The 22,748-nt window shown below is 38.0% G+C and overlaps 1 protein-coding gene across 3 annotated transcripts in view; it reads left to right on the plus strand.

The window, feature by feature from the left end:
• The window catches only part of LOC144088051 (voltage-dependent T-type calcium channel subunit alpha-1I-like), a 97,989-nt gene that overhangs the window by 49,591 nt on the left and 25,650 nt on the right, over positions 1 to 22,748 (plus strand). For all 3 annotated transcript variants that reach the window (XM_077618247.1, XM_077618246.1, XM_077618248.1), the window contains exons 5-17: positions 2,159 to 2,292; positions 5,520 to 5,617; positions 8,046 to 8,205; positions 12,884 to 13,232; positions 13,317 to 13,409; positions 15,228 to 15,552; positions 16,149 to 16,537; positions 19,307 to 19,458; positions 19,546 to 19,731; positions 20,766 to 20,883; positions 20,960 to 21,115; positions 21,282 to 21,372; positions 22,085 to 22,239. In XM_077618247.1, coding sequence (XP_077474373.1) covers positions 2,159 to 2,292; positions 5,520 to 5,617; positions 8,046 to 8,205; positions 12,884 to 13,232; positions 13,317 to 13,409; positions 15,228 to 15,552; positions 16,149 to 16,537; positions 19,307 to 19,458; positions 19,546 to 19,731; positions 20,766 to 20,883; positions 20,960 to 21,115; positions 21,282 to 21,372; positions 22,085 to 22,239 — 2,406 coding nt within the window. The remainder of the gene's footprint in view (positions 1 to 2,158; positions 2,293 to 5,519; positions 5,618 to 8,045; positions 8,206 to 12,883; positions 13,233 to 13,316; positions 13,410 to 15,227; positions 15,553 to 16,148; positions 16,538 to 19,306; positions 19,459 to 19,545; positions 19,732 to 20,765; positions 20,884 to 20,959; positions 21,116 to 21,281; positions 21,373 to 22,084; positions 22,240 to 22,748) is intronic.

A 22,748-nucleotide genomic window follows, 5' to 3' on the forward strand; every position in this document is an offset into this window, starting at 1 on the left:
CCAGTCCAATACAAGAGCTTTATCAAATGTCTGCCTTCATCAAAGCCTGTTTGAGCATGTCATTGGAAAAAAAAACAGTTCTTCCCCAAATTTTAGATTATTGTATGTATTTTTGTTGTATTTAATTATTAATTAATATAATCTTACTTTTGGATAGGCAGGCTTTTGTTTTTCAAGATCATCAGTTCTTAAACTTGAACTTTTACTGTTTTTTTGCACCTCATATGTTGAAGAGAAAGGACATCTTGTTTACTGGTTGCCAGTGTAAACTCGGTCATCCTCTAGGCAAATGTGACTTCAAAAACTAGCCATCTTTTTTATAATTGGACAACCAAAAGACGTTTGAACAAAGGGGTGCTGCTGCACGCACATGTGAGAAGATACCCAAAACATTAAATTGGAATCCCAACATCAGATTTTTAAGGTGAAAAGATGAGGAAAATCTAGACATTAAAAAAATATCTTTCAATAATCCTCAGACAAAAAAAGCATTTTGTGCCACAGAACCAAAAATAAACACATAGCAAATCCATTTACCCTTTCTCATGGGTTAAGGCTGAAAAAAACCCCTTCTCGAAATTGTTTGTAGGGGCTGAGAGGAGAAAATTTTCTCCATGTGAAACATACTATAACTACTGGATGCGCCACTTCCCTCTCATCCGTGTTCTCCAGTCTGCTGTGGGCTACAGTTGATGCTTTTCTTTGTCATTTATCTTCTGCCTGAAACCTTCCAAAAGTAATAATCGTAAAGGATTTGTGGAAAATCGTTTTTCCATTGCAGCATGTGTATTGGTCTGGGGCCATTTGTTGAGCCCACAAACTCAATTCTTGGGCCATGCACGCATCTTAAAGCTATATCCATTGCACCCACCCAACATATATTACTTCTTTTTGCGCCCTAAAGATGATAGAAGCAGCCCAGTATTGAGAACGAGCATTATAACTGGCAGAGCTGAGTGCTAATTTATTTGGGCTTGTGCTTACCCAAGCAAACTTTACTGCTGCCGTAGAATGTTAACATTGCGAGGCAGTTACATTCAATGGAATGGCGGTCTTAAATCTCAGTCAAGATGATGCATTTGCGGCTGTCTTATATCGATCGATTCAACAAATCGGGATTGTTTAGAAGAGAAAATATCCTTAAATTCAGTTTTTATCTTATTATACAAAAAGCTTGATAAAACATGACTGCACACTGCTATAAAAAAAATAATGAAAAAATAGTAGGTTGGCTAACTGGCATATTGTGATCGACGTATTGAGCACCCCTGCTATAGAATGTATGTTGTCAATTACATCTCAAAAGATCGCCATCATATGAAAGAGTTTTTGTCGGAGGCTGAAGAGATTTTTATGTCCGTCAAGATATAAAAGTAAGAAAACAATATTTTCAAGGGACATACTGCTACAAATCAAAACTGCTCAGTAAATATTTATCAAAGACAGGGTCTGTGTGAGGATGCCACACAGCTTGGGAAGGGAATAAAGAAGCCCCACTGTCATCATCAAAAAACCAAATACTTGGCATATCCTGCAGCCTGCTGGCTATGACTGCTTCCACTACTCAAATAAAGAGATTCCCTTGAATGACTTACCGTATTAGTAAAAGCTGCAAATAGTCATACAGCCTAAAGCCCCTGCAAATGTTTTTTTTCTCTCCCAAACTACAAAAGAAGGTTTAGCCTGTGATGTACAGTATAACAATGAAATCTGGAAATAGAATCTATCACCATTTATACCTTGGAAGTTGGTGGCACTTTTTTCCTGCAGTAATGTTTGACATGGATATTTATTCTTCTATTTACACTTATCCAGGTTTAAGCAGTATGGATTTTTCATATCAAAAACTGATATGGCAGTTTCCACTGCTATTGTGTTTAGTGTTAGTCTATCAGTCGCAATGAGTTGTTAGAATTAAGTCACAACCGATCTTTTAAAAACGAAAAAAGCACATTTACAACCTGTTTTAAGTGTGTGCCTTGAAGTTAAACAAAAATAAATAGTATTAAGATAAAAAGAACTGCGTTCATTATGGATGAGTCTGTATGTATTTCCTTCTTTTACAGGTAAAGCTGTCCTGACCATAAATAAATGTTGCACATTCATCTATGTTATACACACTTTACTGTAACCGTAGTTCTTCTCCATTTTTTCTTAGGCCTTTGACGCCTTCATCTACATCTTTTTTGCACTGGAGATGGTGGTGAAAATGGTTGCTCTTGGAATCTTTGGTCGTCACTGTTACCTGGGCGACACTTGGAATAGGCTGGACTTCTTCATTGTCATGGCTGGGTAAGCAATACAAGACATGATTGGCCTCCAATTTATATGGTTCAAATCTCTCATGAACCATTCAAAGAGCCTTCGTGCAAAATTCGAGTAGCCTAGTTTAGTTTTACTTTCACATCATACGTAGGTGAACATCATACTTTATATTCAAAGCATAAATATTATGTTTTTATAATCAGTGGTCCAATTAAAAATAAAAAGCCTGACATATTTGAAAGCTCTTTTTAGATTTTAGACAAAAACAACTGCAAGTCCTTTGGCAATGCATACTAATGTTGAGTTTTATGTATCCATGTCTCAAAACGTATGTGATCCACCTATTTTGGAAACAGCTGTATACATGTCAAAATTTCACAAGTGAGCATAATGCTGGTGTGGAGGATTAGTTACAGCCTAACACTAGACAGTGCCATAAATGGTAGGGATAGGCTCAGGGAGAGTTTGCACTTTTGTACAACTTTAATTCCACTTCCACACATCCTCTAGATTAGTGTCTGCACTAATTACTTCGGGCAGTACCAGTGGTGCAGATCAAATTTCACTCACCACTCTGCTATTAGCTCTTTTACTCTAGTTTACCTGCCGTAATCTTATTTTTTCTTCCTTTGTTTAATGCTCAAAGCTCATATTTTGCCTTTCGCTATTCTGATCTTCGACTATATCCTTGTTCAAATATTATTGCTTCTTAAAACACTTTTTTATATACCTATTTAGTTTATTTTTGTAAAATTTAGGCTGCCAGCCCTCATAAGCTTTAACTGTATGAAGTATTTTCTTCATTAAAATGTATAACCATGAATAGAGCGCATTAGAATCATTCAGACTTTAGTAAAACTACAAATATGCAAATTATACAACAAAAAGGTCTTGTTCATGGGATCATCAAGATCCTTATTAATAAAAACTCAAAACAATTACATTGCAAATTTGACACTAAATTCCCTGCAGCGTTGACATTTTGTCTCTTAAGTCTTCTTCCCTGTCAAATCTCTATCTTCTCCCTTGGTCGTCCCCACTGGATATTTCTTCCAAGGCATAAGAGGAACATAAACAAACAATATTTAATTAAAGTATGCATACCTATCCAGTGGGCTTTAGGCAAGTCACTAATTACTCTCTTAACTCTCTCACTGTGGCCTGATTGATGTGTACAGGAAAATAAATTTTTAATGTCTGGTATATGCAGACATTTTACATGTTTAAGGACTTCTACACAGTACAGCCGCACTAATTTATCCAAAAATCCCCTAGATGGATTTGGATCACTAATCTGTGCTATTGTGAATAGTTTAGCTGCCATATTATGTTGTGGCACGAGGAGAATTCATTTGGGTGGCATAAAATACCCATTCTCATGGGCCATTAGGCTCAATACAGGAAGGTAAGAACGTATCTTTTTCTTGATTTAACATTTCCCTTTTGACGTTGTAGACCTTGCTCAGGATCTCAGGTACCCACATTAAATTAGTGGAGCACAGATATCATTGTAGATGAGGTGGATGTGAAAATGTTGGCCTCAAAACAACACTTTGGCTCTTCTTTAGTCGGTGACATTTTCATCAAGCGGCAATGTCACATGCAGTGTAACATTTAAGCACAACATTGGGACATGAACAGACACACTCTCAGCACAGAGGGAGCAATTCAAATACTAATAATAAAGTTTTACTCTGAGAATGGGTCGCCTTATCAGCAGAGGTAATTAAATATGGGTAATTATTGTTGTGGAGGAAGACAAGGAACTTGATTTGAAAACTCATCATCCAAATCTTATCATTGAAGGTGCAATTAATCAATACCTCAGAAAGACAGACCACCTGGCAAAGATAAGCATGGATATTAATATCAATAGAAAATACACCTGACCAAAAACAGTTGTGATCAAGCTGGGATTTGGCACTATTAAACTCAACTTAGTTCAATACTATTTCAATAGCGGCTGTAATAACATGCAACAAAACAACTTTTAAACAGTAAAGTAAAAACACATTAATGAAGGAAATTGCCCTGCTAAATATTTCGTGAACATTTGGGAACTGCAATGAGTGGAGCAACACCAACGCAAATGAGGTTCCGTTGCTTGCTGGGGGATACAATTAGTAGCTCGAGCTGCTGTCTGTCAGCTGTGGGCTACAACAGTTCAACCCTTGTTGCAAACGCTCCTACTCAAGTGTGGCCTGCTGTCGAGTTGAGGAATCCACGCTGACGTGAAAACTTAATTTTAGTAAGAAGCAGGTCGCTGTGTTTTAAAAGCCAATAGATGTAAAGTGTGATTAGCCTGAATGTTGGAGTGGTGCTGGTGCCGTGCTGCGTCAGCATTGTCGTAGCCCCGGGAAAAAAATATTCTGCAAAAATATGACAAAGGCCCACCAAACACCAACAGGCAGATGGAGAAACCAATTAAACCGCCCCAAGTGTTAAGGTTCAGAAACTATTTTTCAGGAAAAGCCGATTGTCAGCCACTTCTGGATGGCCAATGAAGAGTGCTACATTGTCACAAAAGTAACAGACAATCATAAATGTGCAAATGCTTTCAGAATGAGCAAGACCCAGCTGATCTAAGTTTGCCAATAAACTATACATATATAGAGATCCAGTGTGTACTGTAAATATATTGGATATGTGTTGAAACTGTGTGTATGGATAACCAGAAAAATGTGGTGAATTATATATTTATTTATATATATATATATATATATATATATATATATATATATATATATATATATATATATATATATATATATATATATATATATATATATGTGTATGTGTGTGTGTATATATATATATGTATATGTATATGTGTGTATATATGTGTGTATATATACTTTATGTGTCCTACACCAGAATTTCCCACCAAATCTTTTCCTCTACAAGTGCTTTGGGGCCAAAAACGGTTAAAGCCATACCACAGAGACTTGCTAACAAATACAATTCCTTTAAATGAGCCACAGCATCCTGCAGGAATCATTTGGAATATAAATCCTTCTCTTTTCCCTCTTTGATTCTTCTGCTCACCTCTCTATCATGCAATTATACTTCCCCTTGCCTCTGCAATTCTGCACACTGCTGGGACAGGTGAGATTTGATCAAACGAAAGACCACTGACACTAAAACCCACTCAGGGATTTTTGGTCTACCTGGAGCTCTGCTTGTCTCTTTGGAATATCTTTCAAAAAAAGATTACTAAATTGTTCCTTATATTCTCATCTATTTGTTTATTTCAGCATGGTAGAATACTCCCTGGACCTACAGAATATCAACCTGTCGGCTATTAGGACTGTGCGGGTGCTCCGTCCCTTGAAAGCCATCAACAGAGTGCCAAGTAAGGCCAGTTTTCTGTCATTTAACCCTGATAGTGCCTTGGTAATATACAGTGTATAAATACATGAAATTTGTTTGATATCACTTTTTTTTTTTGCTGCGATGCCAACTTTTCTCCAAGGGATCATTTAACATTCAAGCTATGCTTAATGACAATCCCTGGTCAGACCTTGAGTCATAGCTTCATCAAATCAGTTATTACTCTTTTATTGATCACGTTATGATTGCTCTGCTTTAATTTAAAAGTTGGACTGAGGTTTAAAGTTTTGAACTCTGTTACAATTCATGCTATTTGAATTTAATAGGGCTTCATATTTCAAGTGTGGTATGATCAAAACATTTAGGAACCATATTGCACATCACTAAAATGTTGTTGTATAATCACTTATACATCAGAATCTTTGCGATGTGTGAATGTATTAAGTTTTAAAGTGTTAATGATATTTATGCAGTCATTCCAAAATGTCAATGCATTTGTATCCCAAACTGGGGGATAGCTGGGATAGGCTCCAGGTCCCCCGCCACCCTTGTGAGAATAAGTGCTACAAAAAATGAATGAACAAATGACTTTCATTACAATTGGCCCTGTGTGTAATTATTTTCCGGTAACCTGATTCCATCATCTATCCATGACTTCATTAGACCCCATTAGCAGGAGGATTTTGGGCTATTTTTTCCTTGTTTTTTTGGATCACTGCTTTGCCCAGGAATATAAATAAATGCATAAATGTAACCTCACCCCTCGCACACCTCAATTTTTAAACCTCTGACAAATTGTCAGATAATAATGTTATCTTTCTCCTGTTTATGAGGAGTGTTTTGGATTTGTGTTATTGAAGAAATTGATGGGAGATAGAAAAACTGGTCAAATAAAAAGCAACACTGACTTTTATTGAAGAGGAACTCAGAGCCTAGTATTGTGACTTTTGAATGGAATATACATACAACGTGAAATAAAATAGACAATGCCAGTTTTGACGATTTATTCTCTTGTCACTATGTTGCATCAATAAGTTTTGTGTTAGATTTCTTTGTTCGTGTCTCATTTCTTACTACTCCTTGAGGCCATTCCTCATTCTAGTTCACCATCTATCAATTTCACCCTCTCCTCAAACAATTAGGACTAATGGAACTTTGTTCTAATGACAAAGCCCCTTGGTAATAAACACATTTTAACTTGCCTCAAGACACCACCAGAGACACAAGCTCACACGCACACAAACACCTATGAACAGAAATTAACACAAAGCAACATGTATGCTCTGTATTTGATGAGGAAATTAGTGATGACAGTGTTGTGCTACTTTAAAACTAACACATTATTGTCACGCCACACGTCATTTATAACATGTCTGTTTGATGAAGTCATCAACCACAGCCTTCATGTCTTGTTACTCACTTGCTTGACTAGCGCCTAATGACCTAATGAATCCAAATATGCAAGAATGTGTGAGGGATTGTATATTAGTAATAAAGGAATTATTGGGGATCACATTTAGAAGTAAGTACTTGGAAAACCTGTTGATGTTTTAGGCTTCTATCAGGTTTTAAATGTTTTCAACTTGTACTGTGCAGTCTTTTCTCATTTCTCAGCTTTTCACCCGCTGTCAATCATCACAATAAATTCATTTCTGTTGCGATGACATATTAGCCTACTGTTGAGCTAATCACACCACGGTGCTGGAAAACACAAGTACAAATTTAAACAACTGGCGCAAAATGTTATATACTGTATATACAAATATAGGATATTCAGCTTTAGGGTGAAGTACCTGAAATTAAATGCTATAACCCTTAGAGGTTAAATGAGTTTCACCTTTAAAGTTGTATGTGGATGTACATACGTCATTTTATTCAGGTATGAACATAATCAACCTTAAACATATTAAAACCCTGAGAGCAGCATTTGTACAAGTGACACACATACAAATCTGGGTTTCAACTCCTCCTCCTGTCTGTTTGACCCACTGTTATCACTTTTCAATATGTCATCACTGCAGTATAACTCGTCCACGGGGGATAAGGTCATCATTTTTGCATCTTTGGATCTAATTAAGCTCTCTCTAGTCGTGAAAAAAAGCTGGCTTCTTAAATTTGGAGGATTTTGCTTGTGTTTGACAATGTTCTCACTCTGCCCCAATTTTTTTTTTCCTATTTGCATCTCACACTGTTTGTCTGATGTAAACTGCCTTCTCCAGAGAAAGTATTATCCCCCACCATTGAACCCCAATGACTCTATTTCTGTGCCGAAGCTGCACTTGCCTTATTTCCCTTTGCTTTGAAATATCTCCAACAAAACATTATACATTAATTATATTGAGACTAAAAAAAATGTGAGTATTAAATGTTAGTATTTTTGGTTGTTTAGGCCCAGCTGAGAAGACTCTTCATTCGCCATCATTTTAACCGTTTGTATAATTTACTTGCAGGTATGCGCATCCTGGTTAATCTGCTGTTGGACACTCTACCCATGTTGGGCAACGTGCTCCTCCTGTGTTTCTTTGTATTTTTCATCTTTGGAATCATTGGTGTGCAGCTTTGGGCAGGGCTGCTAAGGAACCGCTGTTACCTGGAGGAGAATTTTAACGTGTAAGTTAAACCCGATTGTGGGAGTTTAGAGTGTATGACTAACCTAAAATGCATAATTATTTGAGTGTGGGTGCATTAGGATACCATACACCAAGGGTGTCAAACTCTGGTTAGTTCGCGGGCCGCATTAACGGCAACTCACTTTCATGTGGGCCGGACCATTTTAGATATAATATTTCGATATTTTAAAAAATCGGATTAAAAGAACTGGATCAAAAGCCCAAAATTTTCAGTTTTTTATCGATCTAAAGCTGTTGATTTGAGATTTTTTTCTTAGTAAGGGAAAACTTTGTTCTTCATTTCAAAAGGAAACAAAATATATTTTTAGTTATGTTCAATATTAAAATGGAGAACAGAAAATATTTTTACATATTTCTTTTTAGATTTTAAGAAATGCTTTTTGACCTAAAAACACCAAAAGAAAAAAAAATGATTGAAAAAATTGCAATTATTGATTTAAAAAGGAAATATATCATACATCTATAATCTTCATTTGAATTTGATCCTAAAACAGAATGTCGGCACTCATGATTTACTGTCACGGGCCGCACAAATTGATGTGGTGAGCCAGATTTGGCCCCCGGGCCGCCACTTTGACACCTGTTCCATACACTTCATGCAGGCCCCCCCAAAAACTAGGACTGTAGATTAAACAAGCTCATCACTATACAACAATATTCAACTGCCTACAACACTATTATCAACATAACACCATAACTTAAAGATTATGTTCAGTTGCAAATTTACTTTGTAGTCATTAATTAGAAAATTGCAAATGTCACCTCCTGCCTTCCTCACAAAATCTGCGTCCAACACACACACCCGACAAGAGACGAGATCCTAGTACTTTAGAAAAACAAACTAGTTACGTCAGTTGCCCAAATCTTTTTCAATGGTCTTAGAACCAAAAGTGATGCAATAAATAAAATGATGAAGCTGACTAGACAGTGTAATCGGTGGAAATTAATCTACATGCCAACATTGTTTTATGGCTGACTGGGCTTGCTTCTCCAAAGAACCATTACAGATATTGATTTTACACAAAACAGACCTTTCAGATGTGTTTAGTAAAACTAGCTTCACTAAAAGACCATAGACCTTCGATCCTGAGGTGACATTTAACATTGACGTACCAATGTCATTTTCCCCCATTGTAGTTTTTAAATGTTCCTTCAGTGGGTTACAGAAAGTAAAGGTATTAAAAAAAAAACAATGTTTGGGTTCTTGCCACCTCAGGGTGTTGTATTTTTGCTGTCCTTGCTATCGAAAAAATAGGATTAGTTTGCTGGTTCATGCCTTCATATTCACAACATTTCAACGTGCCTGTCGCCTGGCGGTGTCACACTGACATTCACCTTGTGTTTCTGAGATTTTGATTACATGGCATTCATTTTTTTGGTTCTTTTTCCACACTGTTAGCACTACGATAACTACCACAGAATCACAGTCAGTCTCCAACATGACCTTGAAGTTAAGGTTCTAACGTGTCCATATCTATACTGATTCGTTCCTTCTCTGGTAATGCTGATACTGCAGACTGTAATGACACTTGTAATAGCTAGATGGAATGAGGATGAGGACCTGTCTGCTTTGTCTCCTTAAAGTTAAATCCTAAAATTTACTGGACTGAAACCACTTGGGAATTTAATGAGGTAACTTGAACCAGTGCATTTTGTCACACTTCAGTTGGCTTAAGTGTATTAAAAGTTGTGTTTTTATGTCATTGTTGTTCTTTTTAGATTGTACAGTAGTTTCCTTTTTTTTGTACTAGAAAGGTTAGGATGTTGCAGGTTTGTTAGATGCATTTAAGATCCGACAAGTTCAATTTTGCAAGTAATTGAAACCTGCAGGCACAAGAGTGTGCTTTAGTGCTTGATTAGATAGGTGTTAGTCAGTTAGCACTTGTGCGCTATTATGATAAGTAATGTGCTAATGTTGTTTCCCTGAGAGGCAACAATGGAGTGTCACGGTCAAGTGCAGCAATCACTTTGTCATTTGACACCTGTCTCTTTATGCTCCAGTCTAACTCCTTACAGATGTACTACCTTACTTTTTATCTCCAAATAGATGGGCTGTTTGAAAACCGTTATTGTACAATTATCATCTTACAAATTTTGATTATAGAGTTTGAGAGTAGAAATGAAACCAGACTCACAGTGGAACACTGGGAAATTGTCAACCTTAAACAGATAACCAACAGAAGAAAGGACACATTTTTACCAATCTGGTGTCTTAAAAGTGTTATCAGTTGATTGCCTTGAAGTGCTTCTAGTTTCAGAAGAAACCTCATTGGTTAACCTGTCTGTGCTGGATCTGTTGGATAAAATCAGTGTATCCCAAGGTTGTCCTAGATGAAATATACTACAAAATCATTCACAACCCATTAGATACATGCATAACATAAATAAGGATCCCGATAAACCCCTACGACAAATCTCTTATCTTTAGGTGTACCAAAATCATGTCCTCATATCAACTTTCAATGAGGTTTTTTCCTTCTCAATTTTACTAAATATGACAGCTGTTACTCCTTGATCCCTCTCTGCATCTCACTCACCACTAGCAGGTGTGTTCTCAGTGTGATGCCAGACATTAGTCACGGTCACGCTGTGAGATACAGACTCGCCAGTGGGGGGGAAACAGCCTTCATTCATGTTCTTGCACTTTGACAGAGGTTTGTCTCATTTTTCCTTTGTTCTCTGAGTCCAACTCTCATCAAGACACTCACCATGCTTCAATTCCTGCACTAAGAGTAGAGAGCAGAATGTCGCATTGTGCATGCGCTTCTGTTCTTATTATACATTGCATGTTTTCAAGAGAGTATCATTGATCGATAACAACAGTAAGGCCACAAGCTGTTGTTAACAAATGGTTCCGCTACAGTTGTGATGCAAGCGGCACGCTTGAAATTGGCGCATCCCCCAGCTGCCAATGCAGCAAATGCATTGCCGCTCATGTAGGCGTACACACCCATGGGCACCTATTCATAGCGCTTAGAATTGCTGGTGTGTGTATGCACTCTGTTTTCCTTCAGCAAGCCTCTTTTCAAGGGCACAAAAAATGCGGAAGATGTGACAAGAGGGAGGATGACAGTGGTTGAAAACTAACCCCGGAAGACTGATGCACTCATTCCATGGGTTCCACATTTATCAGTACTTTGTGTAAAGTGTACGCATGCTATGAAAATCGGAAAAACTGACATTCATAAGCACAATTTGTGGCTTAATGTTTTCTACCAAAATTCAAATTGCAACTTATAGGTGAATTTGTATTGTGACTGAGCATACATTTAATTTGTTACCAATTTTGCTTTGCTTGGCATCAAATCTATTTGGCATTCATTCATAAAGGCCTCTTAATGAAAAGATGCATGGATGAATGGCTAAATACCTATTAAATCCTTAAGCCATCTTTTTTTTTCTTAGATCTGAGATTCTATCAGGAAAAGGTTAAGGAACATTCAGGTGATGGCCCTATTGTGGCACTCTCTTGGAAATGATCTCCTTCCATGAAGTGCGTGTGTTATAGGGCATAATCCTGAGGTGGACATGGTGTGAAAGATTGATATTTTAGTATGTGCCCATTTAAAGTGACACTTATGGGAGACAGAGGAGAGAATAGTGTTCTACTTCATGTGGTGGCAATCAGTCAGGCTCATATTTTAGATTTATAAGGCAAGGCGCTGCTAAAGACACTCACTGTATGGATGCTTAGAAGATTTTCAATCGACTTTTCTGCTGATTTCATGCTCAGGCACACACACTTACATAATATTGTATTCACTTTTAAATGACTTAGTTTACATGATTAAGCAATCGGTTATTTGCTGCTTAAAATGGCTCATCTGTAATGTTGAGATTTTCATTTCTTTTCGGAGCCTATTAATGTATTTTTGTGTGGGGTATGGCTATTTTGGTATCAGCGCATCCATTAATAAGCCTGTTGTACGGTGTATACACAATAGAAGAGTGCACAAGAGTGACGATTACAGCGCAATCAGTTTTCATTACACTAACGCATTTATTTTATTGGTAATCTTTTGTCATCTAATGGAATTTTACACTTGACCTCAAAGGGTGATGTAGGATTGTCTCCTCGTCACAACCCTTCAGTGCAGTGTAAAGCACACCCACATCGAAACATTTTTGACATTTCTGTCGAAAGCAAAATTATTATTATTATTTCTTTTTTGGTCCGGTGTTGACATGTTAAATAACCAACACTAGTTGCCTGATTCAATCATGATATTACATTTCTAACCATGACACAAGAGGCAATCAGCTCATGAAATTTGTGTGTTTGTCTTGTTCAACCACATTAGTAACACTTCAGAGTACAAGATGCATTTTTCCACGTGTCTACTTGGTTGTTTTTAATCCTAAACAATGGAAGGCAGCACTATTAGTGCTGATGTATACTAAAAAAAAACTTACACATTCTGCTAATTTTGATGTATCCTCTTCTACTCACTCGTTTTGTAATGTTCTGACAGCTCATTGAATCTCACTATCTGCATTTATATGCAGTGCTGAATTTATCATTCTTAAAGTATATACATAAAAAATTTAAAAAATCACAATATAATAATTTAAATGAATCCTAAAGTCAAAAGTACAAGCTTAACTGAATTGAATTGAATGCCACATTAAGTGCCAAACTATGTATTTTCCTCTCTCAGCTCTTTGGGAATGACCCCGCCACCTCCATACTACCGACCCGAGGAAGATGACGAGCGCCCCTTCATCTGCTCACTGGCATCTGACAACGGCATCATGTCGTGTTCTGACGTTCCCGCGAGGCGGGAAGGAGGCCAGACCTGCTGCCTGGACAGGGAGGATGCGATGCACAGACAAACTCTTGGTCTCAGTCCTGAACCCATGACCAATGGCAGTGGTGCCAATGACGCCATGGGCCTGTGTATCAATTGGCATCAGTATTACACTCGCTGCCACACCGGGAGCACGAACCCCCACAAAGGTGCAATCAACTTTGACAACATCGTCTATGCCTGGATTGTCATTTTTCAGGTATTTTTCGGGAACCTGTTTTCTGCACATTGACACTTTATATTTTCTAATTACATTTAAAATAATTTAACCCCATTCTCCTAGGTGATCACGCTGGAAGGCTGGGTGGAGATAATGTACTATGTCATGGATGCCCATTCCTTCTACAACTTTATTTACTTCATCTTGCTCATCATTGTAAGTTACACTTTCTTTCTAACCTGTTGACAACACTGTTCAAATCTCTGACTATATATTTTTTCCTCGTAGTGACATTTGCACTGTGCTAGTATGCATAAACAGACACAACAAGTAGACGGCATGACTTGCCCAGATTCAATGGGAAAGCATTCAAGCTTGCCAAGCCTGTAAAAAAAGATTTAGTGATTAAAAATATTCATCTTTTTAAGTGCATGTTGCAACATTTTCACAACTTAGAACCTCTCTGGAGTCTTCATAATGTGTTTTGAACCAAATATGCTCAAAACGGACTGTTTTTAACATAACGTGAGACAGTGTAAGGTTGCTATTTGGTTGCGGCTTCTTTTTTTGTCCCAGTGGTGATATAACATGGAAGGGGAAAAATATGTACTGTAATATGATTTGCTTTGCCACTATCTTATCCTGAAAAGTGAGGGATATTAGTGAATTTGATCAATAACACTTCAACCCTGCTGAAGAGGCTTTCAATGTTTACTACATGATGAATATATTTGTAGCATCTTAAAGTAAGATAAATACTGCTTGACACATCTGTGTCTTATGGGCTTCTTTGCAAAAATTCCCACAATGAAGACCCCAAAGAAAATGAATCTCCTGAGTATCAAATGCATAATTGCTGTCTCATTGGCACTTATCTACAAAGTCAGGTGTGCAGCCAAGTGTCAGTCTATGCTGTTTAAAGAGTAAATGGCTCGAAGTCATTTTGACCTCCTGAGAGCGTGACAATTATTAGAAAGTGTGTGTATGTGTGAGGAGGTTTAGACACAAATGCCTGTGACAGCAGCAGCGCAAAAGAGCAAAAACAATCAGTCACCAACCAAGCCCAACATCTTAATTTGTCTGCGTATGTGTGTCTTTGTGTGGGTTTTTTTTGTATGCACAATGCAGTGGGCCTCTGAATGCTGATAGTGGATTGCCCGCTCTAATTATGCAGAAAGCTGTCTATGATGTGATCAAATGCACATCACACGCACGCGCGCACCCATATGGCTGGAGGGGAATCAAAGCTCCACACACCTGCAGAACTGTTTGACCCACAGGCCACAGATGCACCACGCCTCCCGGCCCACACACACTTGCATACTATACACACACACTTATGCAAAGCTACTTTGCAATGTGTTTCCTTCAATCTACTTTTAATAATTGCCTTTAGACTTCCATATTTTTTTGCCTTGCATACACGAATTGTGATTCTTTTTTTTCTTTCACCCTTAGAGAGCACTCTTAACTGATTGGTTGCCATTGACGATGCTTGACGTCAAATCCATTTTGACTGCGGGGGCGAATGAAAGACCCAGTCAAAATGTGTTTTTTTAAACCTGCAAGGTTTTGCTATTTGATCCTCGGAGATGCCATAAATTGTGAATATAATTAAGCATAATTTGGAAGTGCAATTAGTATTTACTGGATTTGTATGTCTTGGTGGTGCTTGCCCCTATATCCTGCTCGCTTATCAACTGCCAAAGCAGTACAAGTATGTTTCGAAAGTGTATTTTAGCTTCTCAGCGAAATAGAAGTAAAGTGTAAAAGACTGACCAATTTTGGACTGTGCTTTGGGCATGTTTTGGATCAGTCTGTCGCCTTCAATCAGCTTCGTCTAGGTCGAAAGTCAGCCCCTTAAGACCTGTAGCACGTGCGTTGACATTTCTACAGGCGGACTGATGTACTTCTTCAGTGAGTGTGTGAAAAGAAGTCAGTCTTTTTTTGCACTTTGGCCAGAGTAACGGTTAATGGTGCATTTGGGTTTACTTCACTGTTTAATTTCCTATCCGTCCTCTCATCCTCACACAGATTGGTTCGTTCTTCATGATCAACCTTTGCCTGGTGGTCATTGCCACGCAATTTTCTGAAACCAAACAGCGAGAGCACCAGCTGATGCAGGAGCAGAGGGCACAATGCCTATCCTCGTCCACTCTAGCCAGCATGGCGGAGCCTGGGGATTGCTACGAAGAAATCTTCCAGCTCATCTGCCATGTCCTCCGCAAGGCCAGGAGAAGATCTGCAGCACTCTATTACACACTGAGGGGCAAGCCCCCACCTGCTGGCGGAGGGAGAGGAAATAGGCGTGGTGGAGTCAATCAGAATGGAGAGAGGCATCATTCAAGACATGTCAAATGTAAGAAATCCTTGGCCGGTTGAACTTACATTCACTTGAATTTACTTTTGATGTTTTTTTTTTTAAATATTACACTCATTTTATACTGGCAGTTGTATGTGATTTTTTTTTTCAAATAAGGCATTTAAAATGCTCTGTTCAAACAATAGGAGATTTTTTTAACCATCAGACAATCATGCTTTTGTTGATTCTAGTCCAAAGTAAAAATAATCTTTAAGTACACTCTTTTATCATACCTAACATGCTCTGTAAATAGGCATGAAATGGTATATGATATCACTGTTTTGGCTCTAAAATGTACTTCTATATTGTGAATAACTTAAGTCTTCCATAAGAACAGAATAGACTGTAAAAAAGACTAAACCATGCTGCACAAGAAATATTGCAAAGTATCCAAAATGTATTATGTACTAACTGGCAAAATTAGATATAGCGATTTAAACTCCTTTACCAGTATTACATAATTTAAAAAAATAGACTAAGTAATAAATGTGATATGTATTTTAATCAACGAGTCTACGAGTGCCTTCAAATTCAAACCAGCTACATGGCCTGTAGCTATGTGTAACTAACTGTATTTGTCCACATCTCCACAGTATCTCACTGTCCACACCAAAGCAAGCAAGACCACGACTTACAGCCCCTAGAAAACTCTGTCAGTCTGGCTGTGCCCCAAAATCCAAAGGACTGCCCTTTGTGTGCATTACCGCTGGAAGAGGGCCCAAAAACCGGGGGAGATGCCGCCAATGGAGACGACGATGAGGCTGATGCTGTGAAAGAAACGGACAAGGACGAGAACCACTTGGAGAGACGTGATTCAAACAAAGGGACGAAAAAAAGAAGCTGCTTTGGATACTGTAAGGATATATGGGATGAAATAAGACGGAAACTGTGGGGCATTGTGGAGAGCAAGTACTTCAGCAGGGGCATTATGATAGCTATCCTCATCAACACCATCAGTATGGGCATCGAACATCACAATCAGGTAAGATATCTTTTTAAATATAAATACTGCTGTGTTTTCAGGACTTAATTTACACTATTGGTGTCATCTTCCATTTTAAGATTGAGCTATTAAACTGGAAAATTATTACACACACCAACCACCTGGTATAGGTAGTCTGGAAAAAATTGACGTTTAAATTAATCTTCCTAACTCCTACAAATCACGCCCGTATGGCAGGGGAAACGGTCTCATTGCTAATGAAGCACCACCAATAAATGCGTGTCTTAGTGCTTGTCTGTGATAGTATGGGAGGGAAGTGTCACTGGCAGCACGTTTCCTGACAGAAGTGTAAACATTTAACTATGTGACAAACACACTGGCTTTTAACATCAGCTGTGCTTATGAGTTGCAAAGATGGGAGGTGTATGGCATACGTGAGGGGAAAGAACTACCAAGAAAACACAGGAGTCACGTGATAAAGTAAAAAAAATCACTATAAATTGATGTATAAACAGATTTTGCTTATTTTGGCGCTATTTCATGGCTTTGCTGTCCCCTGTCACCTATTCTAATTATTTTCTCCACGAATCCCTTCGCATGCCGCTTCCTGCCTTCCTAGCAGTTTTCCTTCCTCCATCCTTCCTTCCTGCTTTACCCCAAGTGTCTTGGCTTCTCTCTCAACTCTTTTGCAGCTTCTACCTCTCTTTCCCGTCCACCCCCGCACCCTTTGACAGTGTATGGTATGGTTGCCTTCCCCCATCTCGAAAGACTCTAAAAATAAATGAGGGCTGAGGGAGGGGAGTGGATGAAAAGTGAGAGACAGACGTAGGTTACACAGCATTTTTCGTCTCCATTTCCCGCGAGTTTGTGTGTGTTCATTTCAAAGCAGGCATGTGTGGAAGCACACGCATTTGCATGCGCACTCGCACAGAAGCTTTTGTCTTAGTCCCTTTTGAGCTCTCTCCTTACACAAGCACAACCATTGCAAATGCTCTGCAATAACATGGTACAACCTCACCTGAAACAAGCAGATGTTCTCGTCCCCCCTAAAAAATATTTGTTTAAAAGGATAAGTGATATGGAGAGTATTACTATCAATCACATTATTTTGATGGAGGAAAGTTACACCTGCAAATTTTAGTCAAGACAATGGCACTTGAAAAAATTGTATCTTTCCAATGGTTTAATTTCAATACATACAAACCTTATTAAATATTATTAAATGCATAGATACAACGCCGTCTCTTTGCAAGATAGACGGAAATATTTGACTTTGAAGTTCCTTGTGCCTTTCAGTGCTACTTATTAATCATTAATATTCCAACACCATTTGCTGGTCCACGACACTGAAAGGGGAAATAAAAAAGGACTTTTAATGGAAAATGAGTAAAGTTCTAATGAAGACCATGACTTAAAGATTGATGCATAATGTAGAAGTGGAGCAAAAACGGCAAAGTAAAGAAGGAATTATCATATATGTGAGCTGTTTAATGGGGTTGAGAATTTCCAGAGGCACAGTCGAAAATGTAATTTATGTTGGTTCTACTTTACGAAATATGACACGGCAACAACAAAAAATTGGCACGTATTTTCCACACACATACATACCTTTCATTGTAGCTGTTATTTTCAATCAGCTATTTTTTATCAAAAGCACTTTCCTTATAGAATATGTGTTGCCTTTTAAAGCCAGGCTTTATTCCCTTCCATTTGTATTCAATTTGTAACTGAGAAAGGAATGGCTTGGGGAAAAAATATGGCATTATTCAAGTGAAACTGGGTATCACTAATGGCAAACACCATCTCCTGTAACATTTTGTGTCTTTTCTTTCCGGATGGAAAAGCCATTAGACATAACAGTGCAGTTACAAAACCGTGGGAGGGACACCAATCTGGCAACGTGTTTCTATTTGGATGCAGTGCATGTTTACAGGGCTTGGATTATTCCAGATGTGTTATCAAACCGTTTTCAGATAACAGGATCAGCGTCCCTGATGCTCAGAAGTCTCGGTAGACTTTTTGTCCAGACAACATTATTGCCCCATTTGAGCTCAATGAATTTAGACTGATTTGCTTCTACCAGTTTTTCTCTGCTCGTCTCTCGGCTTGACCCTTTCCACCCGCTTCCCCCCCTTGTGTGATCGACAGGAGGATATTGATTTAGAAGAGATGGGTCTCCTTGATAATGAGACTTTGAAATAAAGGAAGGAAAGGGGGGTGTTAGGAAGCCAGAGGGGATGAAGATAGATTGGGAGAAAAAGCGGATTATAGGGGTGGATAGAGGTGTGTGAGAGTACTTTTGCTCTGACTCGTTCTGCCAACTTTGCCACAGCTTGTCGGCTTTTTTGTCTACCGACTTTTACACTGCAAATCTGAGATATCGGAATAAGTTTGGGAACCGTGACATGCACACCACCAATTCACGCTTGCATGAAGCAAGTAAATGTGTGTACACATTACAAAACTAACAGAATGGGTAATGAGCATGGTTGTGGTGCCTCAGTTACATCCTCATATCAAGCACCTACACCTCTTTTTCTTCCTTTGGTGTGATCTGCTGACGGAAAAATCTCTAAACTCACCATGTTCCAGTTTTTGGAAAGTATTGTTTTAATAAAAATGTAAATGTCAACCTATAAAAAAGAATTTCGGCATTGTGTTCTATGATAGCTCTATACTAACTATTTACTTTTTGTTCTGTTTTGCTGTTTGGCCTTGAACAACAATGTAAAACTCAATCAAAGATTTTTGGTATTTCCTCAACTGTACGTTTTTTGTTTATTGTTTTTGTTCCATTTTTCAAAACAGCCAGAGGAGCTGACCAATGTTCTGGAGATTTGCAACATTGTCTTCACCAGCATGTTCACTTTGGAGATGTTTCTCAAGCTGACAGCCTTTGGCTTCTTTGACTACTTGAGGAACCCTTATAACATCTTTGATGGCATCATTGTCATTATCAGGTCTGACAACCACTACATTCTTATGAATTGTATATATGAATTCACACTTGTGACGTCCTATCTCTGCTCTGTTCTGGACTTTTGCAGTGTGTGTGAGATTATTGGTCAGGCGGATGGCGGCTTGTCAGTGCTGAGGACCTTCCGGTTGCTTCGGGTCATTAAACTGGTCAGATTCATGCCCGCCCTGAGGCGACAGCTGGTGGTTCTGATGAAGACCATGGACAACGTGGCAACCTTTTGTATGCTACTTATGTTGTTCATCTTCATCTTCAGGTAACAAGAAGTTGAGTCTGATAAATGATTCCACCTTGGTGTTTATTACCGTAGCTATATTATCTATGTCATTTATTCAAGAGGCTTTCAAACCAGGAATAAATTGCATCGGAGAATAAAACATCATCTGGGAGAATAGAGGGAAAAAGTCTTGTTTAGTCTTCAAATTTTCGAAGCACACGGAGGACTGCTTTTGCAAAAAAAAAATGCATTACATTAATTATTTAAGTACCAAATCATATTTTTCCAAAGTCCTGTTTGTCTCAGCAATTTCCTCTATGGCCCCACTTGCTTTCTATTGCCCATAAAAGCTTATCTTATTGCTAATTTGACCGTCTGCAGACTGTAAAGAACTAAACTGCAATAAATTTAGAGGACACTTGTTTTGGCACTCAAACTAGGAGACAAAAGTATTCAAAAGATGCTGCAGAGAAAAATCCCCATCAGTGTTGACCACTTAACCATAAAAATTATTGATCATTAAAATCATTACAGTTTTTTTACTTGTCTAAAGCAATTTTGTTTTACCACCTCATCGCCAGTAATGATGATACGCAAAATGTTGTTTTTATATCGTCATCCTACTTATCTGTTTGAAGAAATCTTACCGGTGTTTACTTGAATAGTACTCATAAATGTGATATGCCATAAAAATAAAAACATTGTAATCAACAAATCTGCCTAATGCCAAATTAGAATCACCATCAAATGCATAAAAATTAAACGTCAATATCAAAATATCAAGTATCCATTCACTGAACCCATGTACTTGATAATCACCTGTCAATCAAATGCCACAATTTCTTTACATGACTCCACATCCATTTTTTTTTCACATTCATTGAAGAATGTGAAAGCTAGTTGGAAATAGAACATCACAAATTTTCTGGATATCTTACAACAAATATCTGAATTCACTTTGTAGAATATTTTAAGAGAAGATTTTTAAATGCAAAAAGTGAAAGAAAGAAAAAACAGTTGACCAGCAAGCGAATTCAGATATTTTGATTCCTAAAATGTTTCTTTTGTTTCAGCATCCTGGGAATGCACATCTTTGGTTGCAAGTTCAGTCTGAAGACAGATGCAGGAGACACTGTGCCTGACAGGAAGAACTTTGATTCCCTCCTCTGGGCCATCGTCACTGTCTTTCAGGTACAAAGTTTAACTCCTACTCAAATCCTCTTGTTTGAGAAAAAAAAGTTCTTCATTGGTGTATTCTGGCTTGTAGATTCTAACTCAGGAGGACTGGAACATGGTGTTATACAATGGCATGGCTTCCACTTCACCTTGTGCTGCCCTCTACTTTGTAGCATTGATGACATTCGGAAACTATGTGCTCTTCAATTTACTAGTAGCCATCTTGGTTGAGGGTTTTCAAGCTGAGGTAAGTCAGCAGTACAAAACATTTTCTGTTGACTGACGAGAATTTCACAGGCAATTATAATCCATGCAGCTTTGAAATACAGTGCATGCGCTGTAATGCTGAACACAAATGGTTTGGAAAATGGATACGTGCATATGAATCTCACTCTGCTTCTGTTCTGGTGCAGGGTGATGCAAACCGCTCTTTTTCCGATGATGATAGATCTTCCTGTAATTTTGAGGACAATGATAAACAGAAGGACTCCCTGCATCTCTCAGGTATTAAAAGTTATTTGTGTTTGACGACTGTCATTGTCAAAAACTCTTTTGGACCTGATTCCTCCTCTAAGATGAACGTGATTGGGCTCTATTTCCCATAAATTCTGATCCGATTACCAAACGGTTATTATTAGCATGTCAGTAATTCAAAGCATGGTCCTGTTTACCAATCATGATTAGTAGTAAAAAATGTGGTTGATGGTATGGACTTCCCCTTCTCATTAAAAACATTACTGGATGGTTTGCAAACCGAAATTTATTGGCCATGCACTTTTTTATGTTCTCAACCAAATTTGTCTCTGTGGCCTTGTAACGTTTTCTCTTTCTACAGAGCACAATTGACATTTCTATTCGCAACTCTTCTCTTTTCCCCCTCTTGACAAAATCTAAAGCATCACCCTCAATAAATTAGCATGTAGTGGCAAATTAAAGCGTTTACTGTTTAAATATTGGACAACCTGCTGGCAGCGTATCACCATTACAAGCTCATCTCTGGCTCTTTCAAAGTGATTCAACTTGGATTAAACCTCCCTGTGTCTCTCTTAACTTGCCATTATGTCACTTTAGAAAATGCGTTGAGGAAAGTAATGCAATTTAAATTACCTTACCTATCTATAATGACAAGAGGTAATATCTCACTAGTGTTTTCACGTGGTTTCTTGCTTTCATTTAGTCATTCAAAATAGCCTTTTGACTTGGCGCTTTCCAACAGACCCAAAGATCTGCACACTGACCCCAAATGGACACTTGGACATGGGCCCACTGCCTGCCAGTTTATTTCCTGGAGAGAGACTGAGCTTCGCTTTAGGTTCGAGGAAGAACAGTGTCATTTCTCTTGGAAGGGCCAATCTGGAGCAGAGGGCTGCAGTAAGTGAAATTAAAATCAACAGAGCTATAGTATATTTCTTAAGCAATCGTCGATTGATTGGATTTTAATATGATATAGAGTATATAAATTTGATTTGACTGTTTGAGTGTTTCACAATCTATAGAAGACTTTCTACAACAGCAAATCATTTTTTATTGTGACGATTCAATTTACATCAGCAACTATTTGATCAAGTAAATAGGGCATTTAGTTGATTAAAAATAAGTGTATCGATCAAAGTAATGAGGCACCGTTAAATGCTTAATCGAAAAGGGGTTGAGTAAGACCTTTTTAATTGCTGCTGAATCTTAATGGTTCTATTTTCCAAGACATTTCATGTGAATGAGCTAAAAGCTAAAGTAAAAACTGGGTCCTCGTTTAATTCTGGCGTCTTGAAACATTTTAACCATGCTCCAAAACCTTTCTTTATATACAAATCTGCTAAGGTTTGAAAACATTGGTGTCATTCTGTGTTGATGAATGTGCAAGAGTAGTAGTGTGATCAGTA

Source organism: Stigmatopora argus, chromosome 14, assembly GCF_051989625.1.
Source record: "Stigmatopora argus isolate UIUO_Sarg chromosome 14, RoL_Sarg_1.0, whole genome shotgun sequence".
NCBI lineage: Eukaryota > Metazoa > Chordata > Actinopteri > Syngnathiformes > Syngnathidae > Stigmatopora > Stigmatopora argus.